Genomic DNA, 15,249 nt, shown 5'->3' with positions numbered 1-15,249 from the left:
TAGCCTTACAAGGCAGCGGCGCTTCAAAGAGCCACCAACTTTGGTACGCAAATCTAGTTTCTCGCACAGTAGAGGAAGTCAACGCTTTTTGTCCAGAACCCTTTGGCACCTAGACAAGCAGGAAAATTAGCTAGTCAGATAGGCTTGTCCACACTCAGGCTAGTGCCACCCCTAAGGTGGGCTACTTGAAGTGGAGGCGACTTTTCAAAGTTAACCATCTTGCTAATGGCAAAATCAGGAATTTTGGGACAGGTTTATGACCACCTCTCCTAGGAAGTAGCCATAAAGGGGGCGTAATGACCCCAAGAGTTGGTAGCCTATTGGCTGTTACCCTACATTCCCCAAATACCCCTAAATTCAGTATTTAGGCGAGGCCCTCGCACAAGAGAATAAGATCCTCCTAACCAAAAGAAGAAGACGAAGGGCTGAAGAGCTATGAAAGCAAGAACTGCAGAAGAAGCAACTGACTTGGCACCAGCCCTGTCAGCCTGTTAGCATATTCTCTGCAATTGTAGCAAAGTCAAACTCTGCAAGCTGCTGATCCTCCTATGCCTGGGAGAACTGCCAGTCCTTCTCCAAAGACACAGGAACTCCTGTGGAACAGTGGAGGTGTTCCCCTACACCTTCCAGGTACCAAAGATGGAGCTGTGAGGCTCTAATACCATTAAAACCTGACACCCGAATGCACCACTGCACCCGAGCTGAAGTGGGCAAACGGTACTATCGGGGTCCTTAGACAATACAGACTTGGAGCCCACCTGGGGTCTCCCTGCTGTGGACTTCCCAACACCACCTGCATCATCTGTTTGTAGGCCCTATATACCACAACGGCTCACAGTGCCAAAAAGTCAAAGCCTCGGGACACCTCTGCACCTGTCCCCCCTGGCCCATGGAGAAGAGGACCAAAGGAGTCCCCCATTCCAAAGCATCGTGAGGTCTGAGCTCTCCTGTTAATTCATCCCAACTAGCCTCCCAGTCTGACACTGCAGAATCTGTTCACAAAGACCGACCCCCATTGACTTGAATTTTGCCATCCAAAGCTATTTCGCACCACTGCACCTCGCCGTCCTTATGCCACTTGAGGTGACCTGCTGGTGCTGCCTCAGATCTTGCCCCCTACTCACCTCAAGTCCAGGAGTTTTTATTTGTAAGTTGCTGCAAAGAACTTGTATGCCGTATTCGTTTTTCCTTCCACAGGATAACATTGCGGACCCTGATAGATGCACTAAGGGGCTTATTGCGATGTCGGGCCCGATACTGACTCGGTCATGGGACCCACCGACACCCGTTCGGCAGTCCCAACTGCCCCATTAGGATGCAACCTAACACTGTTCAGTCGCATTTCTATATTTCACTATGGGAGCATGCATTACGGCCGTTATCTAATATCAAAGATAGAAATATAGAAAGTGTTAATACCGATTACAAAAATATCTATGTTGTTAACATTGATGTTAAAAGTTCTGTCATTAATAATATCGCTTTTAAAATGTTTTTGTATTTCACTATATATTTTAATTGTACATCTTATAAATTCTAGGTGCAAATAGTGTTAATGTTTTTAATAAAGTGAGTGGATTATTAGTGCTAATTTAATTTAATCGATTTTTTGACATTTTTAGTACCATAGCTGTTGGGGTGTTTATAGCGGTACAGGGTGGGAAGTAAATTAATTATAATTACTTCATAATTATTTTTTAATTAATATAACTTATTCCATTGATAATTATGTTATAGTATAATTCTGTTTTTTAAATTTAAGTTTTAGGTGTGTATTGTGGATTCTGTAGGGGTAGAGGGTAGAAAGTAAATTAATTATAAATAAATAATAATGATCTTTAATTAATTATATTTATTTATTTGATATTGTATTAATTGATCATTAATTATGTAGGTTAAATTGCGTACTAATTTCTTTTTGCATAGTTTTTTTGTTTTTGTAGGGTAAAGGGGTGCAGGAAATTAACTATAATATTTAATCAATGTTAATACATAAAACTATTTATTGTGAATTAATTTTGTATATTGTGTAAGATATTAGGTGTCAGTTGTATTTGTAGGGGTGAAGGGTGGGAGAGTTAAAAAAAATAATTAATTTATAATTAGTTAATTATTATTAATTGTTTAATTTCTCATTATTTATGTTAATTTTGAAATTAACTTTGTTTTAATATATATATTGGGTACAGGTCATTTCTTTTCTAAGGATAAAGGGTGAGAAGGGAAATAAATATAATTTATTTACTATTCGGAAATTATTAATAATATTTTAATTGGTAAACAGTTGTAAATGTGTAAATATTATAATTTAACATATATTTTAGCTGTGTGTTGTGTAGTTTATATAGGTATAGGGTAGGGAATTACTTAGGTAATAAAAATATTAAAAACATTTCGATATTTTTTAAAAAATTGCTTTTTTATTATATGTGCATATTTTTTAAATAAAATTACATATATAATTTCTCTATTTAATTTTTTAAGAAATGTTATAATTTATAATGTTTACATTTTTAAAATATTTTTAAAGTGAACTACTGTGTATGTGTATATAATGTTGAAAGGAGTGACTGGATTGGGAATAGTAAATGTTACCTCTCCGCAATACAACACTTTCCCTACTGTTGTACTGACTGGAGTGGGAAAAGTACATTTTACCCCTCTGCAATTTAACATTTTCCCTAGTGTTGCACTAACTGGAGTGTAAATAGTAAATTTGACCCCTCCTCAATCCAACACGTACCCTACCGTTGCACTGACTGTAGTGGGAATAGTAAATGTTACCCTTCCGCAATCCAACACTTTCCCTATTGTTGTACTGATTGGAGTGGGAATAGTTAATTTAACCTCTCTGCAATCCAAGACTTACCATACTGTTGCACTGCCTGCAGTGGGAATTGTAAATGTTACTCCTCCGCAATCCAACACTTCCCTTCCTGTTGTTATGTCTGGAGTGAGAATAGTAACTTTAACCCCTCTGCAACCTACCACATTCCCTACTGTTGCACTGACTGGAGTGGGAATAGTGTATTTTGCCCCTATGCAATCCAACACTTTCTCTACTGTTGCACTGAGTGGAGTGGGAATAGTACGTTTACCCCTCTGAAATTCAACACTTTCCCTACTGTTGCATTTATTGCAGTTGGTATAGTAATTTGTAGTTTGCCTGACTTAACATTTTTTGTACTGTTTTATAAACTGGAGTGTCAATACTATGGGCCTCCGACCAACTCTGTTGCGGTCTCAGGACTGGACAACCTCCGGTCTCAATATTGCAATTACGATGCAACTGCACATGTTGCGGTCACATTCTCCCTTTTATGGGACCATGTGCTATGGCCATAAACCGGCCATAGCGCAAGCTCCCATAGAGAAATGGGAGAAATTGTTCATCCCTGCACCACGTGGCAGGCACCAACACGGTGCAGAAATTAACAGGGGGGCACCATAGGTGTCCCCTCAGCCCCAAGTTGGAGGCCGCAAGGGGAAGGGGGCCCCTGCTAGGTGCCCTCAAAGTCACTTTCTGAGATCCTTAATCCCCATGGCAGAAATGCAGTCCATAGGAATTACGTGCAGGCCTCTGGCTGGCCGGCATGCTCCTTGAGCCTGTCAGAATCCAGTCGGAATGATCGGCCGGTTCCACTTTCGACCACCTGCATCATAATGCAGCAGTCGAAAATAAAACTGCAATGAGACTCGGAAAGCCTCCCACCTGCAGTCGGAGGCTTTCTGACTCTCATCGTAATTAGGCCCTATACAGTTTTTTTGTGGAATTTTATAGTTTTGTTTTTATTCATTACAGTTATATTAATATCTTTTTGTCTTGTTAAAACTATAATATGTTTAATTAGTAATGATTTTAATATGTAATATAGTTTAAGTAAATTTCCATTTATATATTGTTTATTTTTTATTTGTAATTAAATTAGTATGTTTTATACATTGTTTATGTTATTGTTATTGTTATATATTATATATTATATATGTTTGGTTAAACATATCAAATTATCATATAAATTCAAATTATTAGTTTAATAATATTTTAGAATTAAACATATATAATTAAATGTATATTTTAATATATACATTTTCTAAAATAATTCTTAAATTGATAAAATACATGTACTTTTTATTATATTACTGTTACTTTTAAATATATATAATGTTTATTATTTATGTTCATATATCTATAATAAAACAATATTATTGACAACTATATTAGTGACATCAACATTTTTGTCCTTTACATTATAAATATAAAATGGCAATAGTTTTGTGGTCGATATTTTTGTGTCGATGATATTGTAGGTCAATATTAGTGACCTCAATATTCAGACACAGAGCTACTCTTGTCAACCATCTGTAATAAATACCCTCCATGGTGTCACAAAAATGCATGCCATCATTAATAAATACCATTCATGCTGAGTCCAAAAAAACTGCATAATAGCCCATAAACTGTGTGGAATAGGCATCCATTAACAATGGCAAAGCAAACCCTGATTCTTAGCTTGTTGCAGGCTCAATGCCAAGAAAGAGCAAAGATAATAAACCTTAATTTTCAGATCACAAACTCCGGGTTGGCACACAGCGTCTCCCCAAGGAAAGAAGGCTTTCCCAATCTAGGACTTTTGGAATAAGGCACCTTGTGGGATTGTTTGCAGAAGGGCAATTGGGAACTGATATAAAAGTGGGTAGCGATGCCCCTCAGACCTTTTACCCCATTTTATTAGCGATGAGCCAGGAGTCATCCCTACCCACTACATGGCACAAGGCATAAATGTGGCACCCCAACACACCATTATCTGGGCATGTTTTGGACCTGTAGAATAACAGAAAGAGGGCTGCACTTTATGTTTGAGACAAGTGAGGAGAGCTGTACACATGTACCCAGGGCAAGACTAAGGACCAACCAGTGGTCAGTTGGCTTGACATCCTGTGTGGCTACAGGGAGGCAACTGTTAGACATGGGGGTCTCTAATTGGCAGAGGTAGGTCCCTTTGTCCAAATAGGGACACTTGCTTCTATTCAAGGTAAGGAGGATACCCACTCTAGATAATCCTTGCTCACCCCCTTGGTAGCTTGGCACGAGCAGAGAGGCTTCTCCAAAAGGCAATGTGTAAAGTATTTGTACCAACACTCACAGTGACACAGTGAAAACACCCCAAAAGGACACCACACCAGTTTAGAAAAATAAAATATCTTTAATTAAACTAAACAAGACCAAAGCAACAAAAGTCCAACATACACAGCTAAAAATATGACTTTTAAAAAGGTTTCAAGAACTTGTACCATAGAAAACTATGGATGCGTGACTTTTCACCGAAGTACCTGTAGATGCGTGAAATTTCCAAAAGTCAAACAGCTGCAGAGTCAGAAAACGAAGAGATGCGACACTCCTGAGACCTTGGGGAGGCAATACGACAGTCCCGCTGCACGCAGAGGAAGGGTTGTGTCAAATCCGGTCTGTATGGGGAGTGATGCGTCGATTCTTTGTGACGGTTACGGTCTGCAGGTGATGCGTCAGTCGAACTTGCCACACAGGCGCGATGCGTGGAAATCTGAGATGCGTCAGCAATCAATGCGGTGGCGTCAAGCCTCTTCAGCCGCAATACCTCGCTGCATCGATTTCTGTAGTTCTTTGAGTTTCTTCTTTCTTCCAACTCCCAAACAGCAGCAACAACCTCCAGTGGCCCACAACTGGCACAGGCACCTCTTGGCAGGTCAGAACTCACAGCAGCAGAGTTCAGGGGAGCTGGGGGTGAAGTGTTTGTGTACCTGAGACTTCAGAACAGGAGGCCAGCTCACTTCAGGCCCTTGGAGATCTCCTTCAAGCAGGGGACACAGAACACAGCAAAGTCCTTCTCCTTTCCTTGGCAGAAACAGCAACTGCAGGCCAACCCCTGACACACAGCAAGGGCAGTACTTCTCCTCAGTCTCTCCAGCTCTTCTCCTTGGCATCGGTTCCTCTTGAATTCCAGGAATGAGCTAAAGTCTGGGGTTTTTGGTCTGATACTTATACCCCAAAATGTCTTTGTTTTCTTTGTACAAGGGGCTCTGAGCAAGTGCACAACAACATCCATTGTCTTGGCACTAGACACACCACAGGAGGGCGGAGCCAGCCTTGTGGAAGGCAGGCACAGCCCTATTCAGGTACAGGTGCTACTCCTCCCACCACTCCAAATGCAGATCAGGCCTATTCAGCCTAGTGCTGACTCATCCAGACTCCTGGAGCCACTGCACCTCCCCAGCCTCTGTCACTCCAAAGCCAGATAGTCAATCCACAAACAGGCAGAGGCACACAGGATGGTTGAACAAGAAAATATCCCTTTCTAAAGGTGGTATTTTCAAACACATATTTTAAAAACCATCTTTACTAAAACGATGTGTTATTAAATCCTGAGTTCAGGGAAACCAAACTCCATTTTTCCATCTTATCCCCATGGGAAGATATGCGCATTGTAAAATGTTACAAAGCATTCCCCATTCTTTCCTATGGGGCAGGATAGCCTTTCAATAGTGAAAAACGAAATTGGCAGTGTTTCAGTATCAGGACATGTTACACACTCCAGTACATGTCCTACCTTTCACATACAGTGCACCCTGCCCAGGGGGGTACCTTGGGCCTACCATAGGGTTGCCCTATATGTAAGAAAAGGGAAGGTTAGGGCCTGGCAAGTATGGGCACTTGCCAAGTCGACATGGCAGTTAACAAACTGCGCACAGGCCTGAGACATCTGTTGAGGGCTACTTATGTGGGTGGCACAATCAGTGCTGCAGGCCCACTAGTAGCATTTGATTTACCACACTCAGTGCACTTTACTATGGACCTACTGATAAATCAAATATGCCAGTCATGGATAACCAATCACAATAACAATTTACACAGAGAGCTTATGCACTTTAGCACTGATTGGCAGTGGTAAAGTGCCCAGAGTCCTATACCCAACAAACACAGGTCAGGAAAAAATGGGAGGAAGAAGAAAAAAGTTTGGGGATAACCCTGTAAAAAGGGCCATTCCCAATAGCAACCAACTGCAAGAGGCCCTTTTCTGGAAGTGTCCAGCTACCTAGTAGCAACTGGACCTGGAATGGACCCTGCTGTTGGCTCTGCTTGACAGCCTGCGAGCCACTAAGTGCATCCCTTGACATCCTTAGGGCCTTTGAAGTGTACATTTGTGGTTCTTCAGGAACCAGGGGAACTTTTGGAATCTTTTGAAACATTTTCCACAAGAGGTTCAGTGGAAGCAGCTAGAAAAAGTATCCAACTGGCAGTTCCAGAGCATCATGATAGATTTCAGCTTCATACTGATCCCTGGCCCCTGCACTTTGGAAAAAAAGATTAAGTCCCATTCTGCGTTGGGATTTAGAAACTTTTCAGCGAGAAATCTCCAAACATTATTTGATTTGAGATGCATACTGATGCATATTCCAATTAAAGTTTTACAAAAGTCAAAGCTCACTGTACTGTTTTGCATTGCAAATTTTGCAATTGTCTAGTACATGTACTAACTGGTACTCAGTAACTCTGCTGGCTTAAATTATCTATGGCCTTTGTATTGTCTGCTCATCTGATCATATTTTGGTCCACGTCAAGTATATGTTAGGCAAGCTTAGGCTGGCCTGTTTTCAGTGGGTTTTTTTTTATCCCAGTGAAGTTTTATCAGTGTTTTCCAAGCCCTTTAACATCTCTGCTTATTCATCTGCCTGGCCCCCCAGAACAGACAAAAACGGTGTGTTTCTTGTGTTTACAAAACATATGTTTTGAAGTGATTGTCATTAGGTACATATATTTATTTTAAAGGAGAGGTATTGCAAGGTATGTAGTGTATTCCCAATGGCATTGTGTCCAATGGACTTATGTTAGACTGTTTCATGCTTAGAAAGTCTGTCTATTTCACTCTCACACACACTCACAAATCATTGCTCTCTCTCTCACATCTCATTATCTCTCACACTCGCTTTGACTCTTTCTGGTTCACAAGACAAATAATAAATTAAAAATTGAGAGTAGGGTATTCAAATGTTTTAATAAATAAATTCCTGGAAACAGTTTGGGGGGCGGGTCAATCACATACTCCTTACTGAATATTATGAAATTTTTGCAAAAGCTGTGAAATCGGGTGGACAGATGTGCCTGATCTTGTAAAAATGTGAACATGTCAATATATTTTTTTAAGTGCTACATTAGCTCAGAGTGGATGTGAGGCTCAACGTCAAAATCCTCTGAATCACCTATAAGTCCAACTGGTGTATAAGTCCAGGATACGTTCAAAAACCTACACCACATCAGACCTCTAACAACAGTTCAAATGTAATAACCCAATAATTGCAATAAAAGATAAAACATAGAGGAGATTATTCATTTACCATGAATGGTACTCTTTCTGGTAAAACCAATCTATTGATGGTTATTCTAAAGGTTACCGTGGAAGTTGAGGTTCACATGTCTCCCTTAAGGGGCCATTGTTTCCTATTAGACGATTCATTATCAGCTATCCTGTTTTAGGTATTATTGTCAGTCTACTTAAAAAAAATCCCTCTTGAGTGCAGTGGTCATTCACCTGAATTAAACTATTGTTATTACAGAGGCTTGCAAAATGAATGTTGTTCAGTGTTGCTGGTGTTTCCGAACATGCACTTCACACACAGTTAGACTATAATTGTACAGGCTCGCCATTATCTAATGTCATAAAGGAATGCTGACTTCACGTTTCTGTTCTCAAAGCAGTATAACTAGACTTGCAGAAGCAAAGTCGAAGTAATCACCATAACAGAATTCATCAACTCAAATCCGATTTTGCAGGGTGTGGAGGTAAAAATACGCTTGATTTTTTGTACCACTCTGAAATCTATTTAAACAGGTAAGTCTGACTTGACATATAGACCGTGAAACATAATAATTCTGCTGAATGGCGCTGATGAGGGCGGTAGGGGTTCCTCAAAGAAGCACTTCTAATGAGTCCGCTTTTCATTGAGATCATCACATGAGGCCAGTCAGAGTTTAGAATTCACAAGATAAGATTTGTTTGCTGGGAATTACATATTCCGAGGCGACCAGCCACAACCCTAGCCCATCAAGATGTCTACCGTGGCAAATTCAGCATAATGGATTACGTTGTAGGGCATGATTTGCTGCACTTACCGTGCTTGTTTAAAAGCCGCGACTTCTTGCAGTGGTAAGCGAGTTCCTGCTCGCAGTGTTCTGCATGGGTAATTGAGTCCTGCAGCTGCTCTGGGTTGGCGCTGTATTTGAAAGACACTGTGTGCGGGTGGTAACGACTGGAGCCTTTCACCCTGATCAAGTCGCTGTTGTTGTGCTGCATGATGGTCCATGAGGTATCTTGCAGATGGCATGGAAAAATACAAAATAGAAAGTCAGCCTACGTGAAGAGGAGAGCAGAGCAAGGCTAAGGAAATTCACAATGAAAAAGAGGCTGCATTTGCTTTTTCTATTTTTCGCCACTGGCGTGTGCAAAATAGAGACGGAGAGAACATCATGTAAGAACAATGTTTATTTCGATTTTGTTTTTATTAGTGACGACACATTTTTAAAATCGGGCAATCCACCAGGCCAACAAGCAAACAAAAAAAGACTCCATATAGACAGACACAGCAAGAGGCAAATAATGGAGATTTCCATCAGAGGTGCATATTTTTTTTATTGATGTTAAATAACCCAGAAACACCTGTGGACAGAAAGAGGAACATATATCTTCGATAACATGCATAGAATCCGATAGACTTCCTGGACAATCTCGTCTTTTCTTGACACACCTTCAATGTGTTTTTCTGATTTAGTGAAGCATTCACTACATTTCAGACTCTAAATTAATTCAAGCTTTTGCCTTCCCAAATGTCTTCAGACCCATAGCACAAAACTTGTGTTTAGTGTGGCACAATCCGCAGTAATGACCCTAGAATAAAAATGGAGTGGGCCCAGGATTCTCAGCATCGAATAAGTGTTACACAATAAAGCAAAATGTTAATGTGTTTCTGGGGCACCTTGATTCCAGGTGTTATTCTATTCCAAGGAGTGTTTACAGAAATTAGGGCCCAATGTGGCATCTTAAAGCAAGAACACTTGTTGAAGATGGATAGAGGGGGGGTTGTTGCACTAAAAGTTTTAGTGACAATTCCAAATACATGACCAAAATCTTGTGGGCAAAATAAAGAGATGTAAACTTAACTTATAGGTGGTTTTAACGTCTTGCCTAGAATAAGGCAGATAATGTCTTTTAATGACAGTAACTTCGGTAAAAGCAAAATGAAAACTAAATACAAAATCACAGTAGAGTTGAAGATTGTTCCGCAATAAAACAAATATGGGGAAAGCAAGGCAAACGGTACTTTGTAATGATCATTGAATCAACAACATTTGCCAAAAATGCTTCTAAGCTAAATGCAACTTTACAGGTGGATTGCTCTAAGCCTTTATACATTTTGGGCTAAATTTGTGGCAAATGCTGAATCCTAAAATCTTTGGATAAAAACCCTTGTGTTAATTAGATGGATGTTAATGGCACTACTAATAGTCACGGACAGATCCATGCCTCCAGAGACGCAGGCATTCTCACCTCTTACTCACACATAGCTAGTCCTGCAATGTCTCTACAGTAATAGGGTTGAGGAAGACAATTGGGGTGCCATAGGACATATAAGTCTATGGTCAGCATTTGGTCTGAGGAACTAGACACATTGTCAGTCCAAGGATGAGTGTCTAACCAGGTGTAAGACCTTCCCTGATCTCCAGCCTCAGCTCCGGCAGATCTAGGAGCCTCATTAAGATGGACCGCCCGACTATCTGTCGGCGGTCCAGCCATTGGAATCACGATGCAATCACCTTCAAGGTGATCGCAATATGTATGCTTTGTATTGCGGCAGGTGCTGCAGCCCGCAGCACATGCCGCAGTCCAAAAAAGACACATTCTGCATATCCCTGCATTAAGTGGCAGGCACTTTCCGCCAGCCTTCGCATGGCGGGTTATTCGCCATGAAACACCCGGCGGAAACTGACATTTTAATGCCTACGACGGTGCCTGAGCAGGCACTGCCACCATTGTAGGCATTACAGACCATCCGATGGTCTGACGTATTAGTGTTGGATGGTCTTTTTGCCCCGACCATCAACCCGCCATCCTACTGTGGGGGCGGTCTTACATGGTCCAATGGCGGTGGGACCGCCACCGATGGGCTGACGGCGGCAGTCCCACCACCATCATAATCAGCCCCTAGGAGCGCATATCTATACAACACATTAGAAAGAGGTGATGGCTGTGTGCTGCTGGTCTTGTTCTCTTTGTGGCTGCCTATACTACACGTCCGATTTGACTAGCGATTGTACACTGCAATTCAAATAGTAAAAAGAAACAAACTATCCACTGAAAGAATACATTCTCCTTTCATTCACATATAGCAGTCACAGCCTCTGATATCTTCCTCAAAGTGGTGTCTACGAAGATGCCTAAGGTTGCAGGCCCAGGGGCACATTCACTGGGCCTGACTGAGACCTCCCTTTTCTAAACTGTGCCTGAAGGCAAACAGGAGACTCTTGGTAGCACTGGAAATAAAAAAGCATACCTTGCTCTGGAGACCATATTTGGAATGAGAGGGGATACTAGATGATGAGGTGGCATGCTGTGTTTCATTCTTATATCATTTTTGTGAAATTTGTATTAAATTTTTGCTTTTTAGAGAACATGGATTAGACATTGTAGGTTTATTATATGTTACATGTTATATGTTACATGTATTGTTGTTTTGGCTACCTATTGTCCATACACCACATTTCATTTCTATGTGAAAGATCTTTCTCCTTTTGCCAAGCTACCTAGGTTAAACCAAGGATTTATTATGGAAATCAATTTGCCTTGTGGGACACTCTGTTGGAGTCCTTGTGAGACTTAAGTCACAGCTCACTTCAAGATACACTCCCTCCTCTATTTGAAATGATTCACTTGTCAGATGAACCTACACAATATCTAGTCCCCCCTGAATGTCTCACAAGAACAATTTTTCTGTGATTTTACCTTATTCTAGTTGATAGAAATTTCTAAACTTAAAAAAAAAAGAAAAATTGTGGTTCTGTTTTGTAACTTTGTGTATGTATGCATGTGACATATGCAGGTAAACCCTTTTTACAAGGCAATAGAGTAGTACTGTGTGTGATTTGGGTTTTACAGTGAGTAGTGAATAAGATTTGGAAGGGATAAGTGGAAGGGTGTGCATACCACATCAAAGAATATGTGTTGGACCACAGTACCGGGTCTGGTTGCTTAGTGAACTAATGCATCCATTGCAGTGGCCTGTGTTCGACAGGTTCAAATCCTGGCGGGTCCTCTCAGCTTTTCATCCATTTGAGGTCGATAAAATGAGTACCATTGAGTTGGGTAACAATAAACATCTGTTATTCAACGCCTTGAGATCCATGGGTGATAAGTGTGCTTTACAAATACACATCTTATGTTTATATGTTATGTAGGGAGTGAAAGAATGCTCCGGTGAGCCTTGAAGGAGGATTGTGGCAAGGAGGGTGTGAGAGAGCAGTTGGTGAAAGAGGGCCTGAGATTCGAAGGTTTGGAGCTGGAAACCTGGAGAAGTGGTAAGGCATCTAGGTGATTAGCAGTGACTGAAGTCAGGTTGCAGGTATTAGATTAATATTAGTTCTTCTTTCACAACTTTAAGCTAATTGCCATGCATGCTTGTGGTTCATCACACCATGCTAAAAGAGACCATAGACCCTTAGTTATATGAAAAAGGGAGCCACTTAGGAGGAAAAGACTCAAACACAGCCTATTTCATGAATAATTTGCTTCCAACAAGAAAACATCCACTCCACCTCTGCACGTCTTCAAAAGGCCACTGTATTCTTGTAATCTCTTAAAACGGAGGCTATGTTTCATGCTGTCCTATGGCGAACCCATTGCAAAATGAAAAATATGCCTCATGCCTCATTTGTTTCTGTCAATAAATCCTGTTTATTGACATCCAATTTAATAATTCATATGCTTCAATATGTGTCCATGGTTGTGTTTATATCAAATGCCCTGTAATTGAGCCGAATATGTTACATTGTTCCTTCCATCCTTCTTCCGTTTATAAACCTCTTTTTTTCCATCCATCTTTGCATCTCCTTTTTGACTTCTCTTTTCTTTACATCTTTATTCTTCCTTCACCTTGCTATATTCCTTCTTCTTTTTGTCATTCCTTTCTTCCACCTTTCCTTTCTTACCGCCCCTTTTTTCTTTCTTCCCCTCTTCTCTCCTTCTTTCCTTTCTTTCTTCATGTCCTTCTTTCTTTCTTTCTTTCTTCATGTCTTCCTTTCTTTCTTTCTTTCTTTCTTTCTTACTTCCTTCCTACTTCCATTTATTCAACTCATATTTCCTTTCTTCCATCCATAGTTTCTTCCTTCTTTTGTCATTCATTCCTTATTTATTTGCTTCTTTCTTTCGTTGCTTCCATCTATCCTTGCTTCCTTTCTTCTTCATTCCATTTAAAAGTTCCTTCTTTCCTTCCTTTGTTCTTTCCTTCTTCCTTTCTTCCACTATTCCTTTAGTATTTGCATTTCTTTCTTTCGTTCCACCCTTCATTTTCACAGCTTTTTCCCTTCTTTTTTCTTTCCTTCTTTTTCACAGATACCTGGCTGACTATTTTTGTCAGCAGAAAGGCAACACCTTGTGTATGTCAGGGTTTCCCCAAGTAAGTCTCCAGTCACATCTGAGTAGGTATTGTGAAGAACTACGATGCCCCTGCATTTTTTCCGGCTGTGACGATGATGGCGGCTGAAGGCATGGGATTTCTACCAGTAGGAGAAATCATTCAAAACCGCCAGCTATAGGGTGATGTGCACCATCTACGGAGGCCTCAGCAACTGCTGTGCAGCACACCATTCATTTATGAAATATGGGCCTCCATGTTATGACCAATCTGAAAAAACAGAACCTGAAAATATACTCTATTTAGTGTGAATCTTTAGTTCGTTTTCAACAAGAAATTCTTGTCAGACTCGGACTGGTAGGATGGTTTCATTTGTAAACCTTTAATATCTAGATAGCAAATATCTAAAGCCAGACCTTATACAAAATATCAACTATAATGTGTTTGGGACTGAATAAACAGCACATATTAGTGTTATACAAACTGTGAGATGCAAATCAAGTGAATGCCAGATAGCTCCTGAATTATAGGAAGGATGCCGCCCATGAAACACCTCTACAAATCATCTGTTTTAATCATGAATGATAAAAAAGACTGTGTTTGTGACAGATATGCTCTGGAGTCTCACCCCAAGAGCATTGACTAAAGCTGGTTGTATAATTGCCATTCCAATTGGGCTTAGAAAATAGAGTAAAATTGAATTACAACAAATGATAAAAATCCAATAAGGGGAGCCGGAGACATGAATTTATAAAAGTTTAAATAGGAATAGCAGCAAGAAGCAAAACATGCCAATGATAGACAATAGTCGCGGTAGACTGGGACCTAGACACAATTGGATGACGATCATGATGGAGCGTGTGTCAGATACACCAAACAGGTTTGTCCTGGTCAAAGATTTTGCGTTTTGACTTTAGTCCTTTAAGTCTCAATTCACCAGAGGAGTACACTTCTAAAGCCCCCCAGGGCCTCAGGGGAGACGTTTAGAGACTCACAGAGTGTCAGGCAGGGGCCAAACAGCATGATGCAGTCCACTTCCAGCGCCACTGGCAGCTGGGCTGTTGCAAGAAAGGCCTTTTGTAGCTTGTTGTATCCCTGTAGCTGGAAGAGGTCCTCATAATGAACCTTAAGATCCACATCTTTGCCCTGGGTACAATATGTAGAGGCATGTTTAGTGCTTTAGCATTCTTCTCAGGCCTCAGGCAGGATTATTCCTCTTCCAACCTTCCCCCAGGTGCAGGAGTGCTCTGAAGTGGGTGTCTGGAGGTGTGGCATGTATGCCTGGATGAGGTAGCCAGTGGGAATGACACCTGGGCTTGTCATAACCAATGGTTTAAAATTTCTCAGGGACAATCTTACCCACTTCGGAAATTTTCAAAATGTCAGAAGTCTTAGGCCACACTCAACTTGAGCTCTGAGGGCTGGAGGTGTGTGTGGGGAGTGTATGATTCTAATCCTAGTGGCCTCCCTCATCTATCGCTACAATCAAGTTGAGTCCATCACTGTACCCTCAATAAATTCAGAGACAGGCGTATGGTAGAACAAAGCAGAATTTTCCAAGAAACAGACAGTGGATTCAGGAAAATAGTTCTG

General features: G+C 40.8%; 1 protein-coding gene across 2 annotated transcripts in view; it reads right to left on the bottom strand.

Annotated features, from left to right (window-relative positions):
- Positions 1-15,249, bottom strand: part of CNTNAP4 (contactin associated protein family member 4) — a 1,754,782-nt gene that overhangs the window by 380,602 nt on the left and 1,358,931 nt on the right. For both annotated transcript variants that reach the window (XM_085632834.1, XM_085632836.1), the window contains exon 13: positions 9,146-9,343. In XM_085632834.1, coding sequence (XP_085488960.1) covers positions 9,146-9,343 — 198 coding nt within the window. The remainder of the gene's footprint in view (positions 1-9,145; positions 9,344-15,249) is intronic.

Source organism: Triturus cristatus, chromosome 2_1 (assembly GCF_964204655.1).
Source record: "Triturus cristatus chromosome 2_1, aTriCri1.1, whole genome shotgun sequence".
NCBI lineage: Eukaryota > Metazoa > Chordata > Amphibia > Caudata > Salamandridae > Triturus > Triturus cristatus.
This window is presented reverse-complemented; position numbering and strand designations above follow the sequence as displayed.